Source organism: Astyanax mexicanus, chromosome 5 (assembly GCF_023375975.1).
Source record: "Astyanax mexicanus isolate ESR-SI-001 chromosome 5, AstMex3_surface, whole genome shotgun sequence".
Classification (NCBI taxonomy): domain Eukaryota; kingdom Metazoa; phylum Chordata; class Actinopteri; order Characiformes; family Acestrorhamphidae; genus Astyanax; species Astyanax mexicanus.
Window position 1 is genome coordinate 53645973 of NC_064412.1, and position 18094 is coordinate 53664066.

At 37.0% G+C, this 18094-nt stretch overlaps 1 protein-coding gene across 1 annotated transcript; it reads left to right on the top strand.

The window, feature by feature from the left end:
* Positions 1-235: 235 nt before the first annotated feature.
* On the top strand, positions 236-18037 carry slc25a12 (solute carrier family 25 member 12). The gene is made up of 18 exons (XM_007244136.4): positions 236-325; positions 2324-2377; positions 7421-7566; positions 9012-9127; positions 9604-9743; positions 10079-10225; positions 10550-10688; positions 10890-10983; positions 11258-11342; positions 11646-11727; positions 12053-12211; positions 12587-12639; positions 12728-12808; positions 13128-13268; positions 13553-13691; positions 14062-14220; positions 14412-14502; positions 15472-18037. The coding sequence occupies exons 1-18, from the start codon at positions 314-316 to the stop codon at positions 15668-15670; spliced, it is 2037 nt and encodes a 678-aa protein (XP_007244198.3). The 5' UTR covers positions 236-313; the 3' UTR covers positions 15671-18037.
* Positions 18038-18094: the final 57 nt, after the last annotated feature.

Sequence of the window (18094 nt, forward strand, 5' to 3'; positions counted from 1 at the left end):
TCAGCCATTTCTCAATATCTGCAAACAAATGATCTAAATTACAGTATTTTTATTTGGAATTTGGGATAAATGTTGTCTGTAGTTTATAGAATAAAACAACAATGTTTATTTTACTTAAATATATACATATCAATAGCAAAATCAGAGAAACTGATTCAGAAACTGAAACAGAAACTGAATTGGTCTCTTATTTTTTTCCGAGAGCTCTATAACGCTACCTGTAGGTAGGACCAGAGAATCAGCTCGGGTGATTCTTCGTGAAGAACCGATTCATAAGAACGATTCGGAAGAGAAGTGACATCACACATGCAGCATGGCGGCCAAGGTGACTCCGGCTTACACAGCGTCTGGCTGAAAATGTGCTTTTTACTAGATATAGAAAGTTTGTGAGCGCGTGAATGCGGTGTGTAGCGGTAGATAAGGGTTTTGTGGTGCTGGTTTGGTGGTGGTGTGGGGATATTGCGAGCTGTTGCTGCAGCTGGAGCTTTGCTCTTCTCCTCCTTCTGCTGTGGGAGCAGCTTTAAGCAGCTCTCAGTAACTGGAGGGGAGCTAGCTGTAGCACTACTGTACTGATATACTGAAATAGCTTTTACTTTTAGATGTCTACGGCTGGGTTTTCGTCTTAATTAGGGTCAGAATCTTTGTATTGCAGTATTTAATGGGCTGTAAGCTGATGTACAGTCTGTTGGGATGCTGTGCAGTAGTGTTTAGTGGTGGTTTAGCTCCTGGTTACAGATAGTACAGCTTGTGTTAACTAGAACAGCTTAGCTTAGCTAGTTAGTTAGCTTAGCTAGCTAATGAGGTTATTGAGCTTTGCTGGAAGCTGGCTTAGTTAGTTTGTTTTAATGTCTGTTTTGCTCTTTCGGTGCTGTAGTTTTGTAGCTAGCTTATGGTTAGGTTAGCTAAGACACTCTTGAACTCACAGACCTTAAAGTGTCCTTGTGCTGCTGCTGCTGGTGTTGTTCCTGTAGTGTTTTGGTGTTTATGGTGTGTGGTTTGCAGGCTGGAGGCTAATTAAAGGCCTGGGTTCTTAACAGCGACATGTTTTATATTTGGCTATTTTACACCAATAGTAACTTACAAGTTTTAGCTTCGTTTTCTTCAGATTTATAAAATCATTCTGACTAGACACATTACCAGGGTGATGTCCTTAATGTGATGATGACTGGTCATGTGTTCTCACTGTTCTATGAGGAGTGTATTTTTACTTTGTCTTAACTACATTTTACTAGTGAATTATTATGAAATAATATTTCATTTTTCACTAATGAAATTGTAATTCCAAATATCTGCTATTTTAATTTACTTTTGTAGAATATCCTGATCTGTGTACCTGTATAGTATTGTATTTTACAACTGATTTATTGCACTAATAATAATTATTATTGTCATTACATTTTTACTAGTCAAAATTACAGTTTATTTATATCGAACTACAGTGTTTACAGTTTTTAGTAAAATCTGTAACTGGAGTTTTTACTAGTGGAAAAGTATTGATTCACAATTAGAGGGTGCAATTCTATTTAAATTGTTGCTAATATATTTCTAGTCAAAATTACACTTGTAGAAATTTTTATTACAAATATGTACAATTTTAATTTTGTCTTTTAAAAATTCCAGATCCATGTATCTGTAGATTAATGTATTCTACAACTAATTCATTGAATAGTAGTAATAATAATAAAAGTAATATTACATTAATAATAATAATAATAATAATAATAATAATATGTATCGTTACATTTTACTAATTAGAATTAGAATGTAGTTATTTGTAAATGCAGTGTTTATAGTTTTTATCATAAGTTGAATCACAGGAATCTGTAACTGGAATTTTTACTAGTGGAAAAGTATTGATTCACAATAAAAGGGTGCAATTCCTTTTAAATTCATAGTAATATATTTCTAGTCAAAATTACATTAAAGATATATGCTCCTGCTCATAAAAAATAAAATGGCTTTATAGATCTGTAGATATGATCTTATTACTATTAAACCTTTCAAGGTTGGTTTAGAAATTGAATCACTGGTGTGATTCTAGACTAAAATGACTTGACATACAGATTGTAGGGTTTCAGTACAAGAATTAAACAGCTGATGATGAGTAAGTAGTGGGTAAAGTGTGGGGTATTAGTGTCCATAGTGTTGGAGAAGTCTTGGAAGTTGGAAGTGAAAGTCTTTGTTTAATTACTTCATTAAACATTGTGTATTATAGTGTGGGTATTATAGTGTGAGCTTTGTAAACTTCTGATTTAAAGTAAATGCTGAAATTGCTGCGTCTAATAGTACCAAACTGTGAACTGGAGTCTGGCTTTTTCCACAGGTTCAGTCAACCAAAAGGGCCGACCCGAATGAGCTGAAGGTCATCTTTCTGAAGGTAAGAATTCTGAAGCTAATGTAAGATGTTAATCCAACACCAATGCAGAGTCCTTATTCTGAAGTCACTTGTATGCATTAGCTTTCAAGGCTAGGCTTGGATTTTTATATAAAGCATCTTGTAACATTGCTTGGATGGGTGTGAGATAAATAAAGCAGTCTGGTGCTGTTACGTAATTGTTTAGAGTATACAGAAAAACGTACTTTTAAAGTGTGCACTGTGGTTTGGATTGATTAAATCTGATAATTTGAATGAGGACTCTTGTGCGGTATGTTATCGTGCCAGCGCTTTCTTTAGTTCTAATACAGTTCTACTAGTTTCTCTCTTTTAAACTATGCGTAAAAGAGCAGATGAAGACTAAGATTGCTGTTCTTATATTTCTGTGTTAGCAATAGCTCTTGTATCATTGCGATTAGCAGCCCTGCATTTTCGCCGGGATGCTAGATGCTAGCTGATGCCATTGATTAGAATATTTTATCCCCTCTCCTCTCAGAAATATTAATGTTTTTAATTTTAAAGAAGCATTTCTGCATTAATGAATTACTTGTTTGCTTATTGATTTACTACATATCAACCCCAGATATGCCTAAATCAGTTCATTTTCCTTTGTCCTGTCACAGTTTATAAGTGCAGTGAAATGGAAAATGAATGAAACCAAACAGAATGAAAGATGAATTTTCAACCAAATAACTTTGCTTTCCAAATATTCTGTGCATTCGTGGTTCCACTAATATAGACATTTTTGCTTGTTCAATATGATTATTTTTTATTTTTTATTTTTTTGCACTTCTTTTAATTAATTTATTTAAACTAAATTATTTAGAGTGAAAGTGATTTTATTATTAATTTGTTTAGGAATTGCCCCCTTGACTTTTGATGATTGACAATGTGCTTTCGATTTCTTTCATGATCTGAGCCTGATTTACCTGCTGTAGGTGTTTTCAGGTCTCTTTTGTTTATTGTTTAGTTTCATTTTAGACAATAATACACGCATTCCACAGGGTGCAGCTGAGAACTAGAGGCTTATTTACATCTTGTTTAGTGTGACTCAACACTGGTGACTAGAGCATGGTCTTTGGTGGACTTTACTAGTAGTGTGTTGTGAAATGTTGGTGCAGTGCAGGTGCACAGTGCGTGATTGGGTTCAGATTTGATAAGAGGGTTAAGGTTATCGCTGCTCGCTTTCCTTTACCTGACTGAATGTGTTTAAATTGGGAGTAGAGTTGGTTCATAAGTTTCTGTGTAAGTGTTGTGATTTGCAGAAGTATTTAAATATTTTTATTTTAAACAATGACATTTTAAATCCTGCCGAATGTCATGGGATGTGGAACTAGTTTTATGTCACATTAAAAGCTAAAGAATGCTGCACTGATCTGTGGGATATGCAGGTGGTGTCTCCTGTATTAAATCTGGATGTGATCGCCATGTCACTCAATGTCCAGTCTGTCTTGTACTTATTATCCAAAACAGATTTTATTTGGATTACATGCCATTGCACGTTCCTCAACATATATCAAATTCTGCGATTGTCTTCCCACTCTGTGTTAATGTACTGCCCCATTAAAACATACCTTATGTAAAGTCATTTGACTCTACCTCATCCAATCTGAGATATACAAACATGGAGACAGTCAATGAGCCAACATAGCAGCTTGTGCTAATGAACATTGTGCCAGTCATAGGGCTGCACAATATATGGTTTCAGTATGTGTGCATTTGTAATCGCAAGACACATCGCAGTGTCAGGGCAATGTCAAATTATTATTTTTATGTTGTAAATACAACTTTTTGCTGATTGATACAAAAGGAAAATTCAGTTAATTATTCTTCGTGACGTATCTACCACACAGATTATATCTATTTCTTTCCCATTTCGGATACTTGGAGTGCGTTATTGATAGCATGAGACCTGTTAGATCTGTTAGAACTTCTTCCTTCTGAAGAATATCTCATTATATAATGCAGAACTAAAAAAGTATTTTAATTTTTAATGTAGAGTTTTTGCAGCATCATGCAGCTTTACTCTGTCCTACATTCCTATAAGAGTTCATTAATTGTTTCTGTGGTAAAGTTCAATGAATTGTAATGTTTATTTAAAGTCTTATCACCCCAGACTTGTCTCACTCCGTTATCTTTATGATGGCACTACTCTATTACTGATTTATAATGTCTATTTCAAACCTCCTGTACACACAATATTGTAATGCAGATCAAGTATAGATTATTCCACCTGTTAGGATAGTCCAAATGATTATAATACATTGCAATACAGTACAATACAATACTTTTAATGTTAAATTAAATTTTACAGTGGAAAAGAACTTTCAGTCTCGTTGCACATCATTGATGCCATCATGCGTGGAAAAAAATCCATATGTTAACAAACAGCCATGTGAGTAAAATTTAATTAGGGAAAGATATAAAGTTATCTCAGCTAATTTTATGCTATCCCAGCCCTGTTCACATCTTTTGGCTGGAACCAGTTTGTGAAGATTAGTAAACTGATACCAAACATGATGAGAGACACATTTTATTTAGTTTCATTTTTGTATATACATAAAAAATATACATAAACCTGCCAGCTCCCTCCCGCACTCCTTGCCGTTGTTGTATACAGCAGTGCTGTAATACGCAACACTTCCAGGAGAAGGAAGAAGGGGGTAGAGGGTAAACCTCCTGCTTCTAGAGACACATTAAGGCAACACTCCAGTATGACTTAAAATGAATTAGTCATTGTTCGGTAATGATTAATTGTTTTTATTTGGGGGAGTTTAAATAATTTATGTTTATTTCCCCATTTAAAACTTGTGAACATGTTACACCTTTTGAAAAGCTTGGATGGAGCTTCAATCTGTGATTTGTATTGGATTAAAATGGCTGTGTGTTGTTGTTTTGGCTGGTTAGTTTAAGCTGGAACCTGCGGTTCTGTTTTCTTTGTCCTAACATTTTTGGCGTTGTAGGCATTCAAGATGCTGCTTGTGATGGATGGCTTTAGTGTAATTGTGGGTTATTATAAAGTGCTTGTTGGGAGGGTGCTGTACAGCTGGGTAAATAAATGTCTGGAATGCAAGTTCAGTACAGAAATCATTTGATTTGATTTGAAGTTTGCTTAATAACTTCATTGGATGCAGTGTGTTAATTTGAATTAGTCATTTATTTTAATGGAGACTTTAATTCTGTTTAAGTAATTTATTTTAATTCTGTTTTTGTCATGTAGTGGTTGGGAAATCTTGACCTCCTTTGTGTGGGTGTTGAAAACTTTTATGTGTCAGTTTTACCTTTGGGCTTGAACCTGTATAAGGTGTGAGGTAGGGCTAGAGGATATGGGCAAAATTTATATCAGGATATGTTTCTTAATTTTGATCGATACAATATAGTGCCGATAACTATATGGACAATATAGCTATTTATTAAAGTGATATTTAAAGACTATTTCATGTGCATTAGCAGTGGAAGATTCTGCTTTTCTGCTATTCAAATATTATTTCATGCACAGTACATTTTATTTTTATTTAACTTTTGCTGCACATCGTACAATTGAGCAGCTTTTTTTGTAATTAGTCCACATTTAGGTTAGAGTTCTTTTAAATATTTAGTGAAGTTCAATGAAGTTTGTCAATGCAATAATAGAATATATCATAATACAATCAAATATTGATTATATTGCCCAGCTCTGCTATGAGGTGTTGAGAGAAGTTGAACACTGGCCCGCATGCTCAAGGCAAAGTGATGTGAATTATGGGAGTTGGAGTGAGGCCTGATAGTGAGCACAAGCTTCTGTGGACATTTGCCATTCAGTGAACAGCACAGTGGGTGGTAATGATTGTGAGCATCAGCATCTGGTTAGAAATGTCTGTGGGAACAGAAATCACATCCACGTTCAATGCAGAAGACCCTGCACACACATCCCACAGCTACCACAAGGCAGTGCAGCATTCTTTTACTTCTGTGGGACATGGCAAAATCCTCTACCATGACTTTTGGCTTGTTTCTGTATGGAGTTGGGTAACAAAGACGAGTTTGTAATAAACAGTCAGTCTGTAATCATTCTGCTGGAATATGAAAAAAAATGACATGTCACTGTTCTTACATGAAGGATTTAAATACTTTTGGACCATAATGTGACTTTTATATATTTTATGTCTTCTTCAGCGATATCCCATGCTGTTTGTTGGTATTTGGTCTTGTTGAAATGTTAATGCTGGTGTCACTAAAATATTTCCCTCCAGTCATATTTGGAACAGTTCTACTCCTTTATCTTTGTTCAAGTAGATTACGTCCAAACTCAAAAGATGGTTACTGTTCTGTCATTAAATCTGAATCATAGACTGTGTATAGCTGGACAGAGCATCGGCTCTTAAAAGTGAAGCCACCACGGGTCGGGCGCCCCCTGCTGTTCGGCTGCAGAAAGCTGTGTAACCCCACCCATCCACATAGGTTTCAATGGCAAAACAGACAACATTCAATCACGTTTTTTTCTAATATACTGTAATTCTACCTCCATTATTTAAATGCAACAGCTAGTGTAACCTCTGCTTATATTGTCAAATTTTTATATCCCCACAGAATTCGTTTTTTAAAACTTTATTCGGCTCTATTGAAAAAAGGTGTGGTTATGGTAAAAGGGCTGCTTATGGGCGGGACCAATAACAGACCGTCAGCTCCGCTCCGCCCCGCTCTGCAGCCTGTGACCGCGAGGCAGCCCTCAGGGGCGGGGTTATTTAAATGAGTAGGCGGTCTCTCCACAGCCTTTCTCCCTCCTCTGGTCTGTACTGCGCAGACTCTGGTCTCTGAATCGCCAAAATGGCGGAAGATTTTGGCTTCATTTTCATTGAATGAATTGGAACGGCGACACGGCGTCCATCTTTATATACAGTCTATGATATGATACAGATCTGAATAGTTCAAAATATTCTTTCACGTTTCTTTCTTTTATTTTTTTTTACCTTAAATACTTCCAATATTGAGAAATTCAAAGTTTTTTTTAGGATGTACTGGTTTGGTATTCAGATCTAAGCTGGTATTTTTTTTTCTCTCCCTCAGCATGCGAGTGTTGCGGATAAGGATGGCGAGCAGTTTATGACCCCCAGTGATTTTGTGCAGAAGTATTTGGGCCTCCACACACAGATCCATCACAACCCCAAAACTGTGCAGCTGCTGGCTGGAGTGGCAGACACCACAAAGGATGGGTAAGACAAACCAGATCAGCAAGTTACACATGTCACAGATACTTCACTGCAATTAGTAGTGGTGGGAATCACAGGGCATCTAAAAATACGATTATCAGAATACATTTCTCACGATGTGTTTCTCTGGATTATTTGCGGCATCTTGTGTTACTAAAGTGGATAAAATATTAATAAATATGCAAATACCAGAAATTATGGATTTATTGGTGTCAGTTTCACAGAATTAACAATCAGTATTCTTCAATGCAGGTGCCACCACGTGTAGTAATGAAGCACTAACTTCAGTTAGTCATATTGCGGGAAAGCTTTAGGGTGTTTAGAGAACATATGTTTCAATTAAGAAAATCTATATTTTTTTGCAAAAGAAAACAATCACAATTTCATTCTCCTCATGTACCACATGTGATGTGAATGACAAAATCTCCTTGAATCCAATACACTATATTGTGATCTTGATGTTTTGTCCCACCCATAGCATAGTGATTGCTGCATATAGAACACACTACAGCAGTTTAGCTTAATCCATTCGGATTTGAATAAACTACAGTACAGAATAGGCAGAACAGAGGTAATTTGCATATATCTGCCTTAGTGGCACAACCTTTATTCTAGGTGAAAGCCAAATGTTGGAAATTCGAACATGTTTTTAATAAATAATAAAATAAAAAGTAATATACACTAAAATAATTTGAATATACTTACTAGCCACTCATTTAACTCCACCTCTTTGTTCCTACACTTACTGATAATTTTATCAGCTCCACTGATCATATAGGTCAGTCTTTGTTCTATAATTACAGACTATTCTTTCACCCTATTCTTCAGTAGTCAAACAGATACTAATTCACATTGACTGACTGACTTCATATCTGTCACGCCTGTTATCTAACAATTTTCCAACCGTATCTGTAATTGTATTGCCATTAGTGATTAGAACCTGACCTGGGTCTGCTGTATTACACTTCCTATCTGTGGGTATGTAGATAATGGTGTGAAAGAACTTGGTTAAAGCTCAGCTAAAAGTCTCACAAAGCACAAAAGCGCTAATGTGACACAAAATAAAATGCATTGCACATGGTGAAATTCTCCCACAAAAATGTAAATACCTGGAAATAAAAGCTGACTTTCATATTCATCTTTTAATGTCAAACTGGAATGTTTTCAGTCTACAGCAGAAATAAACTGTTACTATATATTTGGAGGGAATTGTATTTCTGTATCATGCATAAAACCAAGTAACTTGATACATTTTGGTAGCTGTTACATGTGTATATACATTTAATGTTTAATTGTGCATTATACATATTTATATGTTTTTTATTATACATAATGCAAACAGTTTTTTCCCCCCAGTACATGATATTTACAATTGCTTGATTGTTTGTTTATATGTTTTAATGTGTTTAATATGTCTCTCTACCACCCTCCCTCAATCCCCCATGAAGACTGATTTCGTTCCAGGAGTTTTTGGCCTTTGAGTCTGTGCTCTGTGTGCCAGATGCTCTCTTCATCGTGGCCTTCCAGCTATTTGATAAAACTGGAACTGGAGACATTTCCTTTGGTGAGCTTGCATATTTGTGTTTTTGTGATAGAAAAAAGTGCCTTAATTGTAATAATTGATGATGCCAATTCTCAGAATTGCTTAGAGGTATGGGTGTAACAATACAGTTTTTTTTTAATCTAGTGTCATATAGCGCTCCCCTGTAGAAAGTTAATACAACCTGTAGTGTGTTAGGCAGTAAACTGTAAATATAAACATGTTTAATGTGTTTTTACACACAACTACACCCACAAAATACTAATGCATCATCCTAATCTAATGCACTATGATTCCTTGAAGTTTACAACAATTTTCATAAGCAACTATAGTGTGATTTACAAATGAGACATTGCTTTGACCCCTAGTAATACATTTACTTGATGTAGGGTGTATGAGTATGTGAATATGTGTATTTTAGTATATTTTTTTCAGACAAATTGAGTGCTGTTTGGATGCTCTAGTGCTTCATGATTTTGTTTGTATGTCTGTGTTTTCAGAAAATGTACGTGATATTTTCAGCCAGACGACGGTCCACCACCACATCCCTTTTAACTGGGACTGTGAGTTTATTCGCCTTCACTTCGGCCACGATCGAACCAAACGCCTCAGCTACCTGGAGTTCACCCAGTTCCTGCAGGTGATGCACCCACACACAAAGCCTGCAGTACTTTTATATTAATTATTTCTCACTTTCACTTGATTTAAACCATTCTGTGCAAATTGCTGATTCTGTACATAATGTTGTATTCTTAAAAGGTTGAAAGAAAATAATATATTGGGATGTTTTATTATATTTATTGTATGTTTTAATACTTTATAACGTGCATAAAAAGTGGAAACTTTCTTTACATTTATACGTAGTAAAATAAATGGGGACAATTGAAAATGCAAAATCAAACATAATGCAGTATATAATTGTGATTCATTATGTAATTAATTTAATTTCTTTTGATGTTCATATTGGTGCTGTAGGAGCTGCAGTTGGAGCATGCCCGGCAGGCCTTTGCGCAAAAGGACAAAGCTAAGAGTGGCGTGATCTCAGCCATGGACTTTAGTGACATCATGTCCACCATCAGACACCACATGCTGACTTCGTTCGTTGAGGAAAATCTGGTCTCAGTAAGCATTGTTGTCTCTGTGGGCGTACTTCTCCTTATATATGCACTATACATTTAAATTAAATTAAATAAATGAAATGGTCAGCTGCATAAATCCTAAAGCTTTAAAATACTGCTCATTATTTGATCATTCCGCTAATGTGCTAATGTGTCTGTCGTGTGACTTTGCTGTGTGACAATCAAATTAAAACATTTGGTGTGCTGTATCGTTTAATGCAACATGATTTTTATTTTGATTTTAATTAGTTTTATCTTAAAAAAGATACCTAGCTGATGCCCTACTCCTCAAGTGGGACTGTAAAAATTGTGTGTTTCCTGTCTGCAGGTAGCAGGTGGTGGAACATCACACATGGTGAGCTTCTCCTACTTTAATGCCTTCAACTCGCTCCTTAACAACATGGAGCTCATCCGCAAAATCTATAGCACACTCGCCGGAACCCGCAAAGACACGCTGGTCACTAAAGGTACACTAAAATCATTTCTCATCTCTAAAATGACTCATCACTACTGTCATCAAAATGTTTGTCATTTGTTTTAAAGAGCTGTCATGTTCATAGTAGTGTAGTATACTAATGTGGTGGCTAAAAATCTCTCTCTCTCTCTCTCTCTCTCTCTCTCTCTCTCTCTCTCTCTCTCTCTCTCTCTCTCTCTCTGTCTCTTTGTAGAGGAGTTTGTTCATGCTGCTAATAAGTTTGGTCAGATTACTCCCATGGAGATTGATATTTTGTATCAGCTCTCGGCCCTCCACTCCCAAACTGGGTAATTCACTTTAATCAACTTTACTAGTTTCTTATTTAATATGTAATGGGGGGGGGGGGGGAGAAAAAAAAATTACAAACATTAAAAAAAAAACGTTCAGGTGGTTTAAAAAAAAAACGTAGATAAAAATAAATTGTTCCGTTGTGTTGTTTTATTAATGCATGTTTTCCATTGTCAAACGCATTAGCACTAGCCTGTTATTAAATACATACCATACTGTAAATTTGTGTATAATGTACTCTAAATGTGTCTCTTTTTCCTCTGTATTTCACAGGCGTCTGAACCTGACTGATATTGAAAGGATAGCTCCACTGGAAGAGGGAGCTCTGCCCTATCATCTGGCAGAAGTACAGAGACAGGTAGGTGGAGATGAGGGCTGCTGAGTGGCCAAACATTTAAGACACAGAAAGGTGTAATTAACACAGCAGTAAATAACACAAGGTTTGTATTTTTGTTGTCAGACAGCCTCTCGTAATGTACATCCTGCTCCAAACACAACCCTAAAATAAGAAGGCTTTTAATATAAATAATGCTAGTTTCAGTCAGAATATGCTTGTTTCTTATCTGGTTTGTTGCAGGAGAAGTGTCTAATAATTAATCGAAATGTGTTTCCATTCATTTATATGTGATCCCTCTCACCTTCTTTCTCCTCTCTGTCTCAGATGCATGGGGATGCATCTCGTCCTGTGTGGCTGCAGGCTGCTGAGTCAGCATATCGCTTCACGCTGGGCTCCATTGCAGGAGGTGAGATATCAGTTGTGGTCACTTGCAGACCATTGCAGGACAAAATGACTGAATTTCTGGACTTTTCTTATCAAATGGTTTATAGTTATATTATAGTTATAAGTCTATACATCTTCTCTTACTCAACACATCTGCTTCACCAGAGCTTTATAATCGAGTTTCTACTCAACAAAGTGCTAAGAGGAAACGTATAGATATTTAAGTGGATGTTTTTAGTTTAGTTCCTTAAATCATAGATTCATGATGTTGATATAGTACTTTAATCTCAATATGGTGGTGTGTGCTGTTATTGATTAGTAACCTGTTTAACCCTGTTTGTGCACAGCTACGGGTGCTACTGCAGTGTACCCCATTGACCTGGTGAAGACTCGGATGCAGAATCAGCGCTCCACTGGTTCATTTGTAGGCGAGCTGATGTACAAGAACAGTTTTGACTGTGCTAAGAAAGTCCTCCGGTACGAGGGTTTCTTCGGTTTCTACAGAGGTAAAAAAATATATATATTGTTCTTAAAATATAATCATAGTCTCTTATTTTATCTCTATTCCAGCTACTAAACTGTACCTGTGGCACAAAGACTGAAAGCAGTAACATGATAACATAATGGTGTAAGCTATTCAGTCATTCAGCTGTTTGATTAATTGGATTTGCCAATGCAGTAGTAGTAAAAAAGTACTATCTTAAAGCTTTGTGCATTTTTATACAACAGATAGCAGTCTTTCATTTCAGTGGTATTAAAAGACAACAGGCAGTTTGAATGAATGGACCTGTTGTTGGGGTATAATTGGGTTAAATGATTGTTTTAAAGTTGCCATATTTCATTGTGTGTGCTTGTGTGTGTGTGTGTGTGTGCATTGTTAGGCCTTGTGCCCCAGCTCATTGGAGTAGCTCCAGAGAAAGCCATCAAACTAACTGTAAGTACCTTCACTTAACCCCAGGATCCTTGTGATTTTATTATTTGCCTTAAATGGAGTTTAAAACCTGTCTGTCTTCTGTCTGTAGGTGAACGATTTAGTGCGAGACAAGTGCACTCAGAAAGATGGCTCCATCCCTCTGGCAGCAGAGATTCTAGCTGGTGGATGTGTGAGTATTGCACAGTGAGGTTTACCTAGATTTACATGGGATGTGTGTACCTTGTTTCTCATATATACACAAGTTAAATTTAGCTTTCTTAGAATTAACTGTGTTTGAAATATACACTACCATGTCAGAAGTCATGAAAAAGCAGTGTAGAAAATGTATTAAGAAGTTTTACCTCAGGGGACAGATTGTAACACCTACAATTATAAGAGGTTAAACACTGGCCACGTGCTCATGGCAAGGCCCCATAAATTATGAGAGTTGGAGTAAGGTGGAAGGGACAACTGATATTTACGGACTTGCTTCTTATTGCTCATTTTAGGCTGGTGGCTCTCAGGTGATTTTCACGAACCCTCTGGAGATTGTGAAGATCCGTCTGCAGGTTGCTGGGGAGATCACCACAGGCCCCAGAGTGAGCGCGCTCAATGTGATCCGCGACCTTGGCTTCTTTGGACTCTACAAGGTATACCAGCAATGCTTTAATTAACAGTTATTTCTGTGATTTATGTCAGTCAAAATATATTGCCCATACAAGCTGCACAAATTAAAGTAGTGGAATGCATTCATTTTTTGTTAAGTGTTAAGTAAAGCAGATTATGCCTGGGGGAAAAAAAACTGCATTTTTGTAGTGTCATATAATATTTAAAGTTATTTTATAATTAATGCATTGACATTAAAATAATGTTCACAATTATTATTATTATCAGTAATAAGAGAGTGTGCTTGTGTTTGTGTGTGTCTGTATAGGGTGCAAAAGCCTGCTTCCTGCGTGATATCCCCTTCTCAGCCATCTATTTCCCTGTGTATGCCCACACTAAATCTGCTTTGGCTGATGAAGATGGCCGGCTTGGTGCTCTGCAGCTGCTGACCGCTGGAGCCATCGCAGGTAACACTGCAGTTCAGGATCATTTTAACACTGGCTTTGTCTTGCTCTTTTTTGGAAATTTGAGCAGTTTTGAGCATCATTATGTAATCTTTTGTTGAGAATTTCAATTCAGTAAAAGGGCTGACTATATTTAGGAAGGGCATGACCACATTTATTTCACTTAGTGCCTTTCAACACTAGCGGCACATCAACTATCCTCCTCTTGTAGCGATGCCAGATGCCAGGAGAACACCCAGTCAATTATAAACCAGCTGGCATTGTCCTCAAAACTTGTTCATAACCGGCTTTACCACTTGCACGGTCTTAGTCTGGAACCCTGATTCTTTTCCTCATCTGTGAATGTCAGTGATGAATGTCTCTGATTTTCCAGGTGTCCCTGCTGCCTCATTGGTCACCCCTGCTGATGTCATAAAGACGCGACTGCAGGTGGCAGCACGTGCAGGTCAGACCACGTACAACGGAGTAATCGACTGCTTCCGGAAGATCATGCGGGAAGAGGGTTTTAGAGCCTTCTGGAAAGGAGCTGGAGGTAAAAAAAAGTCTCGATTTTCTTACAGATAATATATTAAAACATAGCAATACAAAAAAAAAATCCTTACAAAAAAAAAATAATTTTCCCTTTTTTTTTTTTTTCAGTTTATCTGAATGTGAATCCATGTGATGTTTCCCCCAATTGTTTTCAGTGTATACACCACATTTTCTTTTTTTATTTTCCTACAGCCCGAGTGTTCCGCTCCTCTCCACAGTTTGGTGTGACCCTGGTCACTTACGAGCTCCTGCAGAGGTGGTTCTATGTTGATTTCGGAGGACAGTAAGTGTTGACCTTGTGTCTCTTTAGATGATAAATTTACTTAAACGTTTTTTTTTTTAATGCTTTATAAATGTCTTACTAAAATAAGTAAGCCAAAACAATTCAAACTGTTTTAAAATGTGTAGATATTAAAGTTATCTTTTTTTTTAAAGGTTTTAGCATTCACTTTAGTGTGATATAGGCTATGTGTGTTGGGGATGTGAATTGTGAATTCTAGGCGGATACTGGTATTTGATGTTTTACGTGTACATGTCTTTCGAAGTCTACATGCACATTTTTAACTTGCAGAGAGCCTGGACACCCCAGTATAATTTTAGAAACAAATGGAACTCCCGAGGAGAAAATGTTCCCTTGTTTTATGCAATTGTTTATTTAAAAATGTATAATTTTTTGGTTTTGCATTTTTTTTTATGTAGCTTACTATCCCATACATAAACTTATCATAGCTTTAAACCGTTACACTTATTTAAAAGGGCAAACAGGTAAAATGAGCGTAACTCAATGCATGATATAGTAGCGTAGTCTGTGTTAGCCAATTGTGGCAGCTCTGCCAGCTTAGCTTGTTTCCTTTTCCAGCATACAATAAATAATATCAGCAAGTATCGGTTGAAATATTGGCCAAATTCTAAATGTAGGGAGTTTAAAGTGCCCATGGTTCAATATAAATGTCCATATTTAATGCAGGGAGTTGTGAAATTGTGTAATATATCAACATATCGTCCCACCCTTAATGTGCTGCATATGCTGGATGTATTATCTACATCTACTGAATGTATTATGCCCAACCCAACTTTCTAATCTGTGATCCAACTTGCATTTCGCAAATCTAACTGGCTGCTGGGTTTTAAATGTTTCCTATTCTCTCTGTTTGAACCTCTGAGCTAATCCTGGCGTTTCAGCTGTTGTTGATTTGATCTTTAAGTGGCAATACTGTGTGGCATCTGACCTCTCACCTTCTGCCCTTTTTAGCCGACCATCCGGTACTGAGCCAACACCGAAGTCGCGGATATCAGAGCTGCCGCCGGTCAGCCCGGAGCACGTGGGCGGATACCGCCTCGCTGCAGCCACCTTCGCTGGAGTGGAGAGCAAGTTTGGACTTCACCTGCCAAAGTTCAAATCTTCCGGGGTCGTGAGCATCCAGCCCCGCAAGGATGCGCCAGCCTCTTAAAAAGCCCCGCCCACTCCTGATCTGTTCCGTCATCCAGTGGCTGCATGCCTCCATTCTTAAGGCTACTTCACTCCATATATATTTTTTTTATTTTTAGTTTGTTGGAATTTTTTTGGTGGGGGAGATGCGTGGGTTAAATTTACAGTTTTCAAACACTCATCAGTGCCTGCTCTATAATAACCGAACGTTCGTTACTAATGGATTACTTCCACACTCCACATTAATGCTGGTTTAAACACCAGCTGTACATTTCCTGTTGATCTGAATGGGAGAGAGAATGCAGTGACCACGTACAGTGTCTTCTAAGGACTCGGCACTCCCTCCTCAGCCACTCATATGCTGGCTATTCATCAGTTGTGTGGATATAATGAGCTTTATATTTCTTTTTTTTTGAGTGTTTTAGCAAACCAATTCCAGAGAGAAAAAGGCTATCCCCCAAAAACCAGGGTGAATTCAGCTGAAGTGGAACATAAATAGATAGATATTTCAAAAAGAAAGACAAACAAAGACAAAGGGGAAGGGAATTCAAGTTGGCCATACATTTTAATACCTTCCTAACATTTTTATTAATTAAAGTAATTATTTATCAATAAAATGGCCAGTGATGTTTTTATGTAGTCTACTTTTTGATTAGGTCTACGCTGGTCATGTGACTGGCCATTCTTTGCTGTTAGTCTCCTACATATTTACATTCCATATCTACTATGAGCCATTCTATATGATACACTGTACTGATTCAGTTTTTACAAGCATCTCAACTATATGATACACATGAGCATTGAACAGTACATTTAGTTCACTGGGGCAAATAATCATTTTAATAATTGTGTTGCTTAGTGTATCCTAAAATGAGACATGGAAAAGCACCCATACCCCCCCTCCCCCCCTTTCGGCTTATTTATACTCCCCTTATGTATGGGAGATTTTGCTGTGTGTTTTAAGCATACAAATACAATAGTTTGATTGGCCAGAGAGAATAGTCAATATAAGTGACACAATACAGGCAACTGAACCATTTAAGCATTCAGAATTACTATTAATTACAGCCATTCAAGTTATTATGGATGTGTTCCAAAACATTGGCTTTAGTCATGGTGGTAGTAGTGGAATGTTTACCTTGCATTTAAAAACTGCTATAAACAAAGCCAGTTCTATATTGGATTGTCTACAGCTTGGTTTACACCACTCTAAACAAACAGGAAAAGAACTGTTTAAAAATCTTTATAGAACAGACTGTTGCTCTCCTCCCACCACCATTTTCTTTTGTTGAATTAAACCTACAGTTGAAGAGTGGCTATCACTTCTGTTTAACCCTGTTTACACCTGGTCACTAGTATCTGGATTATATTCTGAATAGATTTTACCCACATTCATTTACACTTAGAAGTCAAATGCATCTCTGATTATTCGGGCTGAAATTCGCTTGCTGTGTTAAACCAAATATGATAATTTGCTCATCATGCAGCAACCAGTTGTTATCCATTTCCGCCTCTTCTGGTGCCGTACTAAAGATGGTTGTTAACACCAATTTTTTAAATTGATTATCTTCCTCACACACACGGCAGGGGAGGAGTTTTGGTTGTTGGATGCAACTCTGGGAGACTAATGCACTGACACTGCTATACCATGGCTAGAACTGGATTTGGATTTGTATCTAGATGTGTTTACACATGCATTTGGATTATATTAGATATAATACCGATATTCAAGATGTATGAAGTTACCAGGTGTAAATAGGGTGTCTACATTTTAATTTAATTCTTTTTCTTCTACATTTTTTGCAGAGCAGCTTCATTAACCCCTAAATTGACTGTCCAGCTCCACATTTAATGCTCTAAAATGAGCTGGAGGCAAAGTTATCATCTCCTACAACCTGAAACACCTACACAACACTCGGCCAGTAAATTTTCAGGAAGGCAGTAAAACGAGTTCTTGTGTTCCACTTGGGCTGAGTTCACCCCGCACATCTATCTACCTGCTTCATTTCATCTTCATTTCATTCTCCTCTCCTCTTCTTCTTCGTTTGCTGGTGTTTGGAAGCTTCCCCCTGTGTTACTGAAAGCATGCGATAGTGCTCCCTCCCTCCCCCCCTTACCCATGATGCTTTGCGTAGCTTGCACAAGTCCTGTACATATTTGTACATCTTCTGCACAGAAACGTGAGAGAGAAAGGCTCCGGGTCACAGTCTCTCGTCCACTTTTCTGCTTCACACTGATGTACAGAGGTTTCCGAATTTGAATTACTGATCAAAACGAAAGCAAAAAATATATATATATCATGGATAATCTGATGTTTAGGAAATAATTTAAATGCATTTCATTCTTGTATTGTATTTTATGGAAGTAAATCATACGGTTCAATTTTAAACCAAGACTTGAGTTTCATTTTTTTTTATGTCTAATCGTAGCTTTTTCTTATTATTGA